We start from the raw sequence: 16,249 nt of genomic DNA, 5'->3' as shown, positions 1-16,249 counted from the left end.
TCAGAAGAACCTTAAGGGTATGCTTACATAACTGGGGCTAATACACAAACAGCACCCATTCCTAGAGGTCCCTGATCTAATCATATCATGCCTGTTTTAGTTTCATCCCATTTGGATTACTGAAATGCACTCTATATTGACCTGCCTTCAAAAATTGTTGAAATTTTTTATTTGTTCCAGAATACTATGGCTTGACTATTGACCATGGCTGGTTAGAGGCAGCATGTGCCTCTCTTGTTTCCCATCTAAAAAAGTGCTGGTTATGACATATAAAGCCCTATAGGGCTTGGGACCAGGGTACATAAAAGACTATCTTCTCCCATACAAGTCTGTCTGGGTCTTAAGATTGCCGGAAAAGTCCCTTCTTTCCAGACCACCACCTTCAAAGATGGTGATGTGAAAGAGAGCATTTTTGGTGGCCACATACAGGCTGTGCGGCTAGATTTTCTCCCTCTCTTCTATCCTTCCACTAGCAGGCAAACACCTTTTTATTCAAGCTGGCCTTTGACATGTCGGTGTTCCTGCTGGGTAGGATGTTCTTTTTTCTGTTGTTGTTATGTTTTTAATTGTGTTTTAATGCACTAGTTTTATTATTGTTGTTTCCATCATGTTGTATTTATGATCTTAAGCCATACAAATCAAACAAAAATAATAGAAACGTCACCAGTTGCATTTCAGCAACATTTCCCTTTGTTTTTAGTTAAGGAAGATGTTAAAGTTTAAGTGGGGCATTATGTGAAAATAAATTAATAGTCAGAATTTTGGTAAAGTCCAATATAGTCACAATTATAGATTATAATTATTAGATTATATGGATTAGACTATGTATGTTCTTGTATAGCGTATTTATTGGATTTCAGATGAATTTCAAGCCTACTGTATATTAGGCACACTAACTTGCATTCCTTTCTTAGCATTAGGCTCAAGAACAGCAATGGGAGAGAAAAGATAATGGAATTTCTTGTGTTTTTTAAGTTGTAGGCTGGCGCCCTCTTGTGATAGTTCACAATCACAAACAATAGAAATCTTCAAGGCATGCTCTCATTTTCTATAGAAAAATCAGACATAACTTCCAGTCAATTAAAATCTAGTAAAGAAGGTATCACAATCAAAATAGAAGAAATAGAAACATTCAGAAGTTGTAAGTTTAAAAAATAATAATAATCTCTTTCTACTTGACTAACCCCTGATCACTTCAGCTGCAGGCTACATTGTCCCTCTGTCATCATTAGGTGCTATGACAACTGAAAGTCAAAGAAATGCTGTATTGTGCAACAATGAAATCCACATGTTTTATACTTCTGCTCCTTTTCTGAACCTTCTCATTCAGTTGTATGATGATTTCTATGCTATATGCATTTATCTCACTGAGTTCCATGGGCTTATTTCCAAGTAAACAGGCATCGCATTGGAACTTTAACTTCCTGCACCCTCTCATTTTCAAAACTCCAGTCAGACATTCCAGATTTTTAAACAAATTATTAAATCATATCTCATGCCACATGTGGACCCACTAAATATGGGGCTTGGGAGTATACCAGATTAAATTCAATTACATACTGTATACAGTATAAATTCAGTTTTGCACTGAACTGCATATATGCTAAAGAATCAGAAGCATTTGAAAACATGTTTATTCATATAGGAAGAGCATATAGAAAGAGCTTATTCATACATGCAGAGCATAGAACATCTTTACATTATTGAGAAAACCCTTAAAATAATGAGATACATAAAAGTAAAATTCATAACGTTTAAAACAGTAAAAGTCGTCATCGTATGTAGCTTTATTATGTATGCTGCAACTTCCTTTGAACTGTAAAGAAAATGTATGAAATGTTTGGCTGAGGCTTATCTGACAATGCTTCAGGCCATTCAGTCTAATCTAATACATACTAATTTTGGAAATAAGTTTTATTGAGTTCATTAATCACCCACTTTGCTTATATACAGACTATCATGTTGTTGGGATGCAGGTTGTAATTACTGCTATAAATTGACCAATTATCAGAGGAACTATCTAGCAAATATGTTAAGGATTGCACTCTTGGTCTATGAACAGGTTTCTAGAGGGACAATCATAGATTGTTTCTAATGTTAGTTTTACTTAGCATAGACCCATTGAAATGAATGGATCCTCAGTTAGACTAGCGTTGGATTCAACCTCATCAGTTGTTGTAGGAAAAACAACCTAGACGGATTTATACTGAAGTTCTCGAACCTGCTGCCTGCCCTCCGACAGCTCCCGGGAACCATCCATAATAGCAACAAAATGCGTTCTACGAATGTGGTGACCCTCCTATCCTACAGAGGGCGCTACTTGCGGTTTTCCTTGCTGTCATTGTACCTCTTTGATAAAGCTCGTAGACCCGATGGAGGGCGGAGCGGTCCTGAGTGAGGGCGCATGCGCATACAACTTCATTCCTTGCTTGTTTGTCTATTGTTCCGCGCTCCCCGCCATGAATGCGGAGAACTTTCAGACCAGCGAGAAGCTGGTGAACGCGGCCTACGTGCGACAGGGCGCTCAAGGACGTCGCGCGCACGAGCTCCGCCTGCGGACTCTACTGGAACAGGTAAAACCGGCGCGAACGACTTTTCCAGCTCGGTGGGAGGAACCGAGAGCTGCGCCTCCAGAGCCCCGCCCCCGCCAGCCTCAGGCCACGCCTCCCGAGCGCGCTTACTCTGGATTGCTGGAAAGCCAGCAGAAGAGACGCGAAAGGGTCCTTGCGCCTCTCTGGCCTTTTAAGTTTTTATCTATTACGGATACTTCCTACCTTTTCTTTAATTAGCGCAAGGTGGTTTACATTGTATTCCTCCCCGCAGTTTTATCCTCAAAGCAACCCTGTGCGGTAGCTTATGCTGAGAGACGAGGACTGGTTTCATAACCGAAGAGATTTGAATTTGGACTCCTCGGCTGTAGTCAGCACACTAACTGTGCAGGAAGGAAAACAAAGGAGGGCTAAAGGTGGCCCAACTGGTTGCCCACTGCATGTGTTCTCCAAAGATGCCTGATTTCAGCTCTCGGGCAGCATGGCTGTGGTGTGAGGAATTAAGAGTCCAAAGCATCTGGAGGGAAGGTCGTGCTAAGCTGTGGTTTAGTGTTATGTGCAAGGGTAGCCAGGATCAACATACTAATTGTGAAACTGAAGACTTTGCTAACCTCCTGCTTTTGAATAGGTTTTCCTATTATCTTTGTAAGCTAAGATTACAATGAACCAATTCCATTTAAGAAAATGCCTTCATTCAGATGGCCTGTTCCATATAAAACATGTAATAGGCTTATGCTCTCCTTCATCTTTCCCTCTTGTGTATGAATTTCCCACTGTGATTTGCTTCAATCACAGTTTAGCATTGTCTTGGGGTTAACTACATTTACCTATATCCAGGATCATATCAGCAGTCATAGAAAGGAAATCAATTTCAAAGCAGAGTTTGATGTTATAGTTCCAGACAATCTGGGCTAACTCTTTAAGTGTAGTTGGTGAAAATTAAAATGCAATGTGAAGGCCGAACTCATGCACACTTATCTGAGAGTCTCAGTGGGAAATCAGGGCTGGGAAATCTGTATCTGAGAAATCTATTTTTGAGTAGCCTGCTTTGTATTCCCAGTCTCCAAATCATGGGCATAACATCTGAAATGGACCAAAACTGCAATGCACCAAGGTAAATAATATAGGTATCTTTCTGCATAAAACTATATAGCATCCCTGAGTGAAATCCAGTGCAGTTTTCTGCAGGAAAAAACTACCTCTGTCAGTAGTACCAGAAAGGGTGCAGAACCATCTGCAGACCTTCAAAATCTCCAGAGGGTTGGGGATTTTCTCCAGCAGATTTACAGGTGGCCATAGGGGTAAAGAGACAGGGGGCACTCCCATTGCACAAGTGGACTTACATTCATACAGTGTTGGCTTCTGTTTCATGAGTTAAAAGAGCAGCTTGGTGCATGGAGAGTGGAAACATGAGGTGAAGAAGGTGACACAGAAAACAGCTGTGTTTTAGTCATTCCTCCCTTGCATTCTAAGTTAGTGCAGATTGCTTGTATGTTGGAGTTCTGCATCCCAGTACAGAGAAGAGATGATATGGGTAGAAGCAGGTTTTTTGGCCAGCAGAAAGGGCTGTGCCAGAGTGAGGAATACAGAACACCTGGATTCTGTATGTGATGCTACTGAGATATTGGCAGCAAACTCAGCATCAGTCGTCTCTTGTGAGAGTGGAGGGGGATGTCTGCTGAGATCATTTTTGCTGCATATACTTTCAGAGAAGTACGAAGTCTCTGCAAATCCAGCAGTGAACCCAACATTCTGCTGTGCTCCATTCCTTGGACTGGAGCCTTATTCTACGGGATTTTTTATGACATTCCCATAGAGTGATAAACACCAGGGCTCCAATCCAGTTAAACAGCATTAGTCATAACTAAATCCCTTGGAAAACAGTAACTAAACTTAGTTCAGTTGGGTTTCAAAATTATACTACTGGCACAGCTTTGCAAATTTGACTATCCTGATAAACTGACCTTTGTTCAGAGTTTTCTTCCAAGTACACCAAGTTGCAGATTGCTATTATGTGGATAGCTTAATCATTGGAGACACTTCATACTCCTTGCAATCAGGTATTTTCCAGTTGAGAACCTGAATGCTTAACATTACCTAATTCTAGCCTCATTTAGTAAACAAAACATGTATGTTTGAATGGTATTGTATTTAATTGTGCTGTCTTTTGAAGGGCAAGTGTCCTGAAGATGGATGGGATGAAAGCACTATTGAACTTTTTCTTCATGAACTTGCAATTATGGATAGCAATAATTTTCTGGGCAATTGTGGTGTGGGTGAAAGGGAAGGACGAGTTGCATCAGGGCTAGTAGCCCGCCGGCATTACAGGTAAATGCTCCTTTTTCAAGTTGCTTGCATTTTTATTAGCAGTATGATAGAAACAAATATCACAGTGAAGTCAAGATTGTTTCACTTAAAACAGAAGTCTGGCACTTGAATCCTGTTTATTGTCCAATCCTAAATTTTGGTATGCTATTTTTAGAGTGGGTTCGTACCACTCACTTCACTACTACTGTATCACAAACTGTGGTTTCGCAATGATGTGGCTGTCATTGTGTACCACTGAAACCACTGGGATTGCAGATAAAATATGTTGAAGTTACGTGAATTTCAGTTTGCTTTTTAACCATTCATAAATATCTGAAAAGTGTATACCTTTAAACAGGAAGAGAAACAAGTTTCTTCATCAAAATTTGCTCTTTTGTCCATTGTGAAAGACCTAGTGAGAAATACTCAGCAGCTGAGAAATACTTACGGACTTGGTTTGCATGTCACACCTGCCAGAATCAGGAATTCAGGAGGGAGGGAGGGTTCCAGCTGCTGCTCACCCACTCCTGCAGGACTAAATGACTAAGGATGCTCCATCCCTGAGTTGCTCACTGTGATCTTGAAACCTGAAATCTTGAGGAGAACATCCTAAACTTGAAACCCAAGAATAAGCTATGGGTTACATGTCTGGGTAGCCCTCCCCTAACAACCCACAATTCTGTGTTGGGGCATCACAAAACAAGCCAGGGAAGGAAGTCCTTGGGTTGTTTCACACAGTGAAAATGGGGACAGGCGCTAGTATGCTTATTCCTCCTTGTTTAATGATGTGTGAACTGGGTCATGGTCTTCCTTATAGTGCATGTTGATCAGTGTTGCTAATAATTCAATGAGTGTATCATTCGGCATAGACACTTCCTTCTTCCCATTTCAGATGATGCAGCAGACAAAGTTGATCCCATTTTAGGGGCATAATTACACATACTTCTGCTGTACTTTGTTTCCTTGAACGAACAATACGAGCTAGTTCGTGGTTCCTATAAAGAAAGACCATGATCTCATACACGTCCTCATACAGGACCTTTATTTATTTATTTTTTTTAAAGATGTTGCATTCCTCATGAGTAGATCAGTAGGTAAGGGTTGTTTTTGTGCATCTGAGTGCTTGTGAAGCACTTCTTTGTAAGATAAAAATCCAAACTTTATTACTTTGCTTTTATGTTAACAAATATTAGCTTAGTGAAATTGAATTTTGGGGTGAAGAAACAAATGATGTATTCTTCTTCTCCACTTCAACTTAATTAGTTTTACAATGGAACATTTACCCTTCACTAGTACACTAATCAGAATTTTGTCTCTCCCATATATTAAAGCAAAAACATACTGAACATCAGTTACATGCAGAGATATTGAATTATGCAAGCTGCATTTTTAAATGACCCTTATGACAGATTAATTGCTGTTAACATGAATAAAAGCCCATTAAAATGGATTTTATTCAAATGAAGCAGAGTTTATAGGCAAACTCAGTTTCTAATAGCTTGAAGTCTTAGGTCATCTGGCACTTCACTGGGCTACTTTATAATTTAAAGATGCCCCAGACAATGCATTTTCAAAGATTTGGGGTAGCATCCAATGATGTCCTTCTAGAAACTCAGATAGAAGTAGCAGAGTTTCACTGAGTCTACCTGTTGCAGAAGTGGTTGCCCATTATGATGCACAGCAGGTTGCACAAGAGTAATGTGCAAGAGGTTGTGCAGTGGATTGTACAGTGGGCTACACAAGAGTTAGACACAACTGATTGCATAAACATAATGTGCTATTGTCTGAATAGACACAACTACTTGGGTTTTCTCCTGTGTATTGTTCAGAAGTCAGGGCATCATTTGTGCTAATAGAATGACACAGTGAGATACCATTCATACTTATTTTACTATTCCAAAAAGTATGTTTTGTTGTTTCACCAGTCATGGCAGCGGAGTAAGATCTCTGGTTCTTAAAGTGTTGGAACAGTTGTATGCAAGACTTTATGTAGAATAATATAGAGATTCACAGCTTTTGGCATGACTTACTAGCCAGCCAAAATATAGTCATCACCACTTACTTCTTAGGTGGGAGACATGTTGATTATATGATAAATGAGTTGGGTTGGGTGAGGAGAGGAATTGGTTCCCCTTCACATGGTGGTTTGCAATATATATATATAGTGCTGGAGACCTACCCTATGTGAAACAAAATAAGATAATCAGGTGCCAGCCAATTATCTAGCATGCACTGAAGATTTGAACATGTCATCTTATGGAGCACTTCCGAGAAGGCAAAGAGTGGTATGAGGGACTTGCAATATCTAGGAAATGTTTAAGTCCCACTTATGTTGTGACACTCCAGCAGCTGTTAGAGCATTCTACTGGAGAAGTGGAGAGAAAACCTAGACGGATCTCCCATGTATGCTGCTAATCCCAAAGCGTGGGCACCTTGCTGTAGTTTCCAGTATTTTTAAGGCTGCATTGGTGCTGGAAGTTCAGGGGCCCATTCAGCAAGCCTTAGAATTGATTGCAAGGAACCAGCAGTAGTCCCATGTCTTTCATCATCCTTTTTCTACTCCCTTCTTCCTGCAAATCCTTCCACAATACACATATGCTGTGTAAGAGCTTCTTCCCTGTGTTGTAGTATTTTGAGTTTTGAAAGCTGTGTTTATTTTGCTGTTCAAAACAGTATGCATTTATTGTTCCAGCTGTCATGTCAGCAACATACACGTTTCAACTTCTCCTTTGCACTGAAGTAGTAATGCTCATGACTGGCTCCCGTGGAGTTGTAGGTACCAGCACTCAGGGATCAGCTTTTTCCAATTTTCAGAGCGATAAGCTGAGTTCTCTGATATGTTTGTTCAGAGCAAAGCATTAAATCAGAATTAGTGTACACAATTTGAGACCCACTAAGCAAAATGCAGCCTACCAGCCATGCATTATAGGTCTTCAACTAGCCCTTCTGCATTTGCCATCCAAGACAGGCAGCAAAAATGATAATCTCAAGCCCCCATATAGGGCTGTATTCAAATTTGTTGGTCACAAGCTATATAGATCTGCACTACATTGTGATATATATGAGAGCTGATTTCACAGTTAATTAAACGTTTAGAAGTTATGTTATTAGCTCAGGCATCATGCAGAAATATGCATCAGATCAGAATAGCTACCATAACTTTGCTGTGGAGGTTTAAATTTAAGATAGTGAGAGTGAACATCTGCTCATGCAATTGGAGAGGCCCTGCCCCTCTAAATCTGCGTTGGAGGTCCCCCAGTGCTTCAGAGCTGAGAGGGTACAGGAACTCCAGAGTAGAGGAGGATTGTGCCCTCTGCTGTTCCACTGACAGCATACCTTCCATCAGATAATCACCAGCAACCCATAGCTCTGTAAAAATGTTAAATGTTAGATCTCTTCCCATTGTTCTCTTCATTTTCCAGATTGATCCATGGAATTGGAAGGTCAGGTGATATTTCTGCTGTCCAGCCAAAAGCTGCTGGCTCTAGTCTCTTGAATAAACTTACTAATTCAATTGTCTTGGACATTATAAAACTTGCTGGTAAGTATGAAATGATGTGTGTTTCCTTATGGATACCCTGAATAATATGAGTGATTGGTATTACTTTAATACCAATGTTAATATGATCTGACTTATTCTTGCAGGTGTCAGAGCAGCAAATAGCTGCTTTGTGGTCCCCATGGCAACTGGCATGAGTCTAACCTTATGTTTCTTAACCCTGCGGCACAAGAGACCAAAGGCAAAATACATTATTTGGCCCCGTATAGACCAGAAGTCCTGCTTCAAGTCAATGATTACTGCAGGTAAAGGGATGGTTGTGGATATGGATACTGATGAGTTACATGGTCTCAAACATTTATGTATGTTGCTTGTTTTACAATGTGCATTTGTGAAAATAACATTATAGAAACCAACAGCAGTAGTCTTTCGCAGCTAGCCAGAGCAGGTAATAAACCACTAATAATAAACTTTAGATGGGTTCCTCACAGATCCCTTCCTAGCAATACCTTCCTAGTCAGTTATTTTGGCTCAGTAGGTCAGAAGCTGTGCAGGGCTGATATAGATAGATAGCTTGATTATAAATAATCAGCTTGTGCAAAATTTAGTTTTGTCCTTTATGTTCTTAAGTCCACAATCTTCTATTTTCCCAGTTCACTCTGCATTTTTTTTGACATTTTTTGTCAATGATCTAATCAATTTTTGTCAATGATCTAATCAATTTTTTGATTAGATCATGCAGAGCTAATATGGATGACAGCAGACATAGTTTTTTCTGCACCATCTTGCAGAGGAACAGGGGAGACCTTCAGAGTCTGAACACCAAGGCTGAAGGACTTTAGTGCTAAGACTCTGAAATATTCTGTGGCTCCTCAAACTGTGGTGGGAGGCCATAGGATTTTATCTTTAGAATGTTATATGCATTTGTTCTCACATAGGGATTTCACATGTGCCTCACTCTTCCAGTCTCTCATAGAAAACTGTATCCCACCTGTCTTCATGGCAGTGTCATGGCCAGGATCCTTGTTAGCAGCCAAATCAGAATCTCACACTTGATGTATTTCAAGAATTGCACGAACAGCAGGGAGACAGCCTTGACTTCTAGGCAGAGGTTTGGCTTTTTGCTTAAGAAATGCAAATGGCAGCCTACTTAATTCTGTGTAGCTGCTATTCCTTCCCACTTCTTACTTTCTTAGCAACCATGAAAAATGGATTTCAGCAGAATACCTCACAATTATTTGGCTTTTAGCTCCTTCAGACCGCTCACATATAGTTTCTATTTCTTTGTTTTATAAATTTATAGACTGCATCTTCACCCATAAAAATGGGATTCAGATGTTGTAGATAAATATTTTCAATCTACAGTACAATTAAAGAGTATTATTCCCCCAACATGCACACACATGTTTCACAGCTTAGTATGATAAATCCATGTATTTTATTACTCGGAAGCTACACTGATTATTAGCATTCCACTGCTAACATCTTCTCTTTCTAGCATTTAGAATGTTAGTAAATATTCCATACCATAACAGTAGCTCAGCTTATGGCTGGGGTGGGGTTGCTCATAGGCAGCTAGAAATGTTTAGAAACATAGAAAAAGAGCAATTCAGAAGGGGTCGCCTAGGTTATCTAGTCTGACCCCTGGCTCTAGTCAGCTCTGCTCATGTAATCTCCAACATGCTTACCTTAATTGGATATGATCATATTAAAATACTAATTAATTATGACTATTTATGACTGTATTAAAATACAAATTATAAATCAGGGTAGCATTATTTCAATTTTAAGTAGAGTTGTGTCCCAAATTATGATCAACTTTAGAAAAGTGGACATAATAGATTCTCTGTCCTCAAACAGCTAGGATTTTCAGTATTGGTAATTGGAATCCAGTCTGGCTTGATAACTGCTAGGCAACATACCAGTAATTTTTATTGAAAAATAATTTTCCAACCTGTCTTAAAAGATGTTGATTGTATTAGGTATAGGTATGGAGATGCAGTGGACGAAAAAAATATCTTAGTACAGTAAGCTTTCATAGCTTGTATAAGAATATGTGTTGAGTATTATTGCTTTCTATAGTAACTGCAGAAAAAGTATAGCTACTTTGTGCTTCAAGTAGCAAGTCAAAACAATGCATATTATACCCCCTTTGCACTGAAGTAATAAAGTTGGAATATGCTGAAGATGAAAACATAACTTGGTCACAGTTATTAAAATGTCTATTCATTGTTTTTAATCACTAGGTTAAAAATAACCACAATCTTTAGCAGCACAGGATTTAAGCATGCTACACATTGCAATTTAGGTTATATATTGGGGGGGGGGACTATCTCACGTAATGACATGAGAAAAGTGTAAGAAAGTAGAAAGCAAATCTAGTACTGATTTTTCTAGCTAATTACAATATACACGACTGTGATTTTTGTTTGTTTGTTTATTTATTTATTTATTTATTTATTAAAACATTTTTATACCGCCCCATTCGCCGAAGCCTCGGGGCGGCTTACAACAATAAATTAAAATACCATTTTAAAATATATACATTAAAATACAAATATATAATATAAAACATACAATATAAAACAAGCCGCCCTGGCCAGATAAAATTCAATAATATTAACATTTAAAATACTGCTTAAATAAAAAGGTCTTTGCCTGGCGCCGAAAAACAAATAACGACGGTGCCAGGCGGACCTCTCTGGGGAGCGCATTCCATAGCTTAGGCGCCACCGCTGAGAAAGCCCTCCTTCGGGTAACCACCCTCCTAACTTCTTCCACGGAGGGCTCCCGGAGAAGGGCCTCTCCCGCCGATCTCAGGGGGCGGCTGGGCATATATGGATGTAAGCGCTCCTTCAGGTAACCAGGACCCAAGCCGTTTAGGGCTATATAGGTCATCACCAACACCTTGAATTGGGCCCGGACTGCCGGGCGCAGTTGTTGCGTCACTGTTAATAATTGAAGCTTTCAAACTGAACAGTTTCCACGGAATTTGAAGTGTGACTCCAAATCTGGCATATTACCTTACTAAGTTCTCTTTTTAATCTATTTTACATAACAGTTTTATGGACAATTTTAAATGTTTTTAACATGGCATTTTTCAGTTCCCTTTGAAATTTAAGACATATAAAAGGATAACATTGGTCAATCTCACCAATTGCTGGGTGGGTTCACATGATCACAGAGAAAAATAAGGTATTGTGGCTTATTTTCCTTCTCTACCTCTGCTAGTCATAAGCTCCCCTGGTTAGCATGATTACCCTTACTGGACGTAGGTTGTCATGACATCTGAACTGCCAAGGGTGGGTGGTTGAAGTGGTTTATCAACCATCCTGAAACTCCATGAAAAGCCATACTTTTCAAGGTGATATATAAACCACCACCCACCTTTGCCAGATGCTGACATCATGACAACCTGCACCTAGCAAGGGTAATTCTGCTAATTTGGAAGCTTGCAGCCCACCTATCCAGGAAGAGAAAACAAGCCATTTCCCCTCCATGATAGTGTACACCTGGTCACTATCTATTACTCCAAACCCATTAAGACATTTTCCCTAAATGCATTACTTGATTAGTTTTTCAAATCAATATGTCAAGATTTTGGGCCAATTATACAACACTTGGAAGGATTGTTTGATCCTTCCTCTGCTCTTACTTGATATTTTTTGGATACATTTTTCTCAAAGCAAATTATTTACCTCCCAAAACCAAAATGGACATTTATTTATTATATTTCTATGCCTCCAAGTAATTCAAAAGGCTCTCTAGGTGGCATACAGCAATTAGCTGTTGTGGCAAACAAGGGAGCTTGAGAACACTGGGGTTTGAAATGGGTCCATTTTTAATTAGGCCTTGGCTTGGTCCAAAGTGGGGAGGGTGTAGTATCCCAAAAATCCAGTGTCTGAATCTTTTTTCCCCTTTTTTTGAGTTCACATTCAGCACACTGTGACGTCTGCTTGATTTCCTGTGAAATAATTTAAATGTGTATACTATCTGTGTGCTGGTTTGTAGCCAATGAGAGTTATTCAAAACTTGTATCTGCTATAATTGCCATTATTTGTATGAAGTGAACCATTGCACATATAGAAAGCAATTTTCTATTGTATTTACCAAAAGTAACAGGGAATCCTGCAAACATAGGTAAGCTACTTTTTTACAAAACCCTCTACTTTATTTTATACAATTTATATTCTGCTGCCTAACAGAGTCTGAGGGCAGCTTCCAAAAAGTAACCACTATAGTAATTTGTTGACTTTTTTAGTAGATCAAGTATTATTCATATGTTAATATACAAATGTGCAGAAACACAGACATTAACCTTTTTATTGTGATAATTTTAGTAATACTTTTTAAAATTACATGCATATGATAGCAATAGATTTGGCCTGTGTTTGAATTCTAAGTTCCACAGTAGAGCATACAGAGCTTTGTAGTAGAGTGGTAAATTAAATACACTGAGGTAAGGGTCCCCAACTTCTCAAGGCATCTAGAGTGTTGGCTTCCCAATGTAGTATCCACTGGAATTGAACTTTTACATTTTTTATTTTTACAAAATTGTTTCCATTTTTAATATATATGCAAACTTTTATATGAAAATTTCTAGGCTTTAGCATAAACAGACCAAATATACAAGTAACTATTCAGTTGAAGTTTGGATCTATATGCCACTCCTTCATATACAGAAAGTGCTGTAAAGACCTCTATCCATTGCATCACAGGATTTGGAGGTTTATCAGTTTTTTAGCTGTTAAAAAGGCACAGAAAATCTATTTACCCTTTCATTAGTTAATTTCCATGAAGAAAATAAAAAAATGTATATGAGTAAATATTAAAGACTGTTCCAAATTTCTTTGTTATAATCTTCTCCCCAAAAGAAGCAGCTACTAAACATTGCCAAAACTTGTGTTTAAAAGAACCATTAGCTGTATTGCGCTACCAGCAGTTACTTGAATTAGACAATGCTTTATTAAATACACATTGTGATGTCCAGTAGATTCAAAATGTTTTGCTGACTAAGATATAAGAGCAATAAATGCAACAGGTAACTTCCAAAGTGGCAATTCACTGATTAAGTAATTTGTGGTGATGCCCACAACAGTTTCTGAAATTCCCAAAGAAATCCGAAAAGTTGGGAACCCCTTCATTAAATAAATATTTTTATACATTTTGTTTGCATTGACTTAAACTTTTCTTACGTGAGGTTCAGTGTTTATGCACACCAGCATGGTAATCTCCAAATTCAATAATCTAATACCATTTTACAGTGGTACCTCGGCTCACGAACGCCTCAGTTCACAACCAAATCGGGTCACAAACAGAAATTAAAAAAAAAAAATTCTCAGGTCGCGAACTCCGCATCAGGTGACAATCGCGATGGCGCCCATCTTCCCTGCACGGGCGCGATCACGATCATGCTTGGGGTGGAGGGGGAGATGGCTGCAATCGCGCCTGCCCCAGTGTGACCGCGATCATGCCTGTTTTTGGCTGCACTCGCGCTGGGAAGATGGGCACGATCATGATCATGCTTGGGGGTGAGAGGGCTGCGATCGCGCCCGTCTCCCTCCAAGCACGCCCACAATCACGCCTGTCTCCCCCCGAGCACGCCCACAGTCACGCCCATCTTCCCACAATCGTGCCTGTCTCCCCCCAATCGCACCCACAATCACGCCTGTCTCCCCCCGAGCACGCCCACAGTCACGCCCATCTTCCCACAATCGTGCCCATCTCCCCCCCAGCGCCCCAATGATGGTGCCCATCTTCCCTGTGATTTAAAAAATATTTACAGAACAGATTAACCTTGTTTACATTGAACCTTATGGGGAAATTTGACTTGGCTCACAACGAATTTGGGTCGCCAGAGTTGTGGAACAGGTTGACTTCATGAGCCAAGGTACCGCTGTACTTGTATATGGCTGACCAAGTTAATTAATATTAAACTTATAAAGGAGTGTGGTAAAAAGAGAATAAAGTTAAACAAAATGCAAACTGGGACACAGATTGAAGATTTAATTACAGAAGGTCCCTTGATGCCGACTCATCTGTTGTTTTTGTTGGCCGGATTAGGTTTTGAGCCTGTGGTGATAGAAAATGTATTAGAAGGTGATGAGCTGCGTACAGACCTCAAGGCAGTGGAAGCTAAAATCCAGGATCTTGGGGCTGATAATATTCTCTGTGTTCATTCTACCACTTCATGCTTTGCTCCAAGGGTACCTGACAGGTAAATAAATCCACATATAAATATTCAGTAGCTATAATCTATTGCGAGTTTAAGGGGGTAGCTGCTGACAGTGATTGGCTAAGCTACCCTAATGTCATAGAGTCAGTGTGGTGTAGTGGTAAGAATGCAGGACTGGGACTCAGGTGATCTGGGTTCTAGTCCCCACTTGGCCAGGGAGCCAACTGGGTGACTTGGGCCAGTCACAAACTCTCAACTCAACCTACCTTACAGGGTTGTTGTTAGGGGTGTTGTTATTGAAAGCAGGAGGAGGAGAATGGTGTACGGCATTTTGAGTTTGTTGTGAGAAAAAAGCCTAATATAAATCTAAAAAGGAAAATAGAGGGATGGGGCAAGTAGAAGAGTATCTGGCTGTCACTGGTTGAGTTGCTCAGGTTCTAAAATGGGATAGACTGAAAGGGGTTAAAAAAAAGATGAAGGCCAAATAGAGAAGACCAGATCAAGCTAATGAAAGGAGGGGCTGAGGGAACATCAGGAGAGGAGTAGCAGCAAAGGGCATAGTCTAGAGAATAAGAGGAAGAGAAGACCTGCAGAAGACATTTTAGCCAGGAATGAAAGCTGGGAGAGAGCTGCTAGAAACAAAAGGTGTACGCAGCCAGGAGCTCAGTGGAGTGGAGAGTTAATGTTAACAAATGTTTCTGAAATACTTTGCTTGATATTTGGTATTCGATTAGCTTTCCAGAAGTGCCACTAAGCTATTCTAAACAGTTAAAATAGCAGCAATTAAAGATTTTTTTGAATTCTATTGAAGTTCATTTTTTGAACTTTATCCATGGCCATCAGCAAGATTTGTATAGTACCACAGTAGACTCCGTTTAATAAATACTCTAAATAATGGGATTTCACCGCTCCTTTTCTACTCAAGGTTGAATCATATTACGATTTTATGGGTAAGTCATTCAGGCTTGTGAATGGGAGACAGAGATGATTGAGAAACTAATGAACTGCAATTGTGGTTACAGAGTAAGAACCTTTATCCTCCAAATTGGATTGTCTTTGAAGTAATGGTGGTAAAAATGATAGGTGATATATACTGAAAATAATTTCTTTTATGCATGCAAGTATGTTAGTATCACTGCAGTTACACAATTAGGAACATAGGCACATGTTTTACAAGTTGGCATACTTAATACAGTTTCCTATTCCCATGTCATAGCAGTGGTCAAAAGCTTTTACTAACTTGAGATAATAAAACATGGGTGTCCTATGGTATGCCATTAAATGCAACTTAGAGAACCACACTAGCCACTATTACAGTTCTTAGCCAATGAATTCTGTCCCCCTGTATCTCATTCTGTCCCATGCTACCGTACTGCCAGGAAGTTTCAGTGTTCCTCTGGGAATCTTTGCAGTTAGAAATATAGTCACATAACAGTTAAACTTCAGGGTCATTTTTTCTGTTTTACTTTAAATTAGTGCGGCTAGTCTAAATTCCATTTTAAATGTAATGTTGATTTATTGATTTGATATACATTTGTGCAGGTATGTAGTTGAAAGTTATATAGCAGGACTAATAATTCTGTCTTCGCCACAAACATTGTCTAAACTGAGTTGAAAAATTTACTAACTTGAATCACAGCTAAGAAGTAAAAATGACCTGATCTCAGGCCACTTCAATTTACCTTTCATTCCGCTGCCGCCACCACCTTTTTCTTCCAT

The 16,249-nt window shown here is 39.4% G+C and overlaps 1 protein-coding gene across 3 annotated transcripts in view; it reads left to right on the top strand.

Annotated features, from left to right (window-relative positions):
* The first annotated feature begins 2,417 nt into the window (after positions 1 to 2,417).
* Positions 2,418 to 16,249, top strand: part of SEPSECS (Sep (O-phosphoserine) tRNA:Sec (selenocysteine) tRNA synthase) — a 36,468-nt gene continuing 22,636 nt past the window's right edge. Inside the window, exons 1-6 of one of the 3 annotated variants that reach the window (XM_044418224.1) lie at positions 2,512 to 2,573; positions 3,610 to 3,663; positions 4,723 to 4,877; positions 8,279 to 8,397; positions 8,502 to 8,660; positions 14,419 to 14,572. In XM_044418224.1, the coding sequence (XP_044274159.1) occupies positions 4,789 to 4,877; positions 8,279 to 8,397; positions 8,502 to 8,660; positions 14,419 to 14,572 (521 nt within the window). In that variant the 5' untranslated portion in view covers positions 2,512 to 2,573; positions 3,610 to 3,663; positions 4,723 to 4,788. The other 2 variants (XM_044418223.1, XM_044418225.1) reach the window with 2 other exon arrangements.

This window comes from Varanus komodoensis, unplaced genomic scaffold (assembly GCF_004798865.1).
Source record: "Varanus komodoensis strain SLA01 unplaced genomic scaffold, ASM479886v1 scaffold9, whole genome shotgun sequence".
NCBI classification, from domain to species: domain Eukaryota; kingdom Metazoa; phylum Chordata; class Lepidosauria; order Squamata; family Varanidae; genus Varanus; species Varanus komodoensis.
The sequence above is the reverse complement of the archived record's forward strand: the minus strand, read 5'-3'. Positions and strand labels throughout refer to the sequence as shown.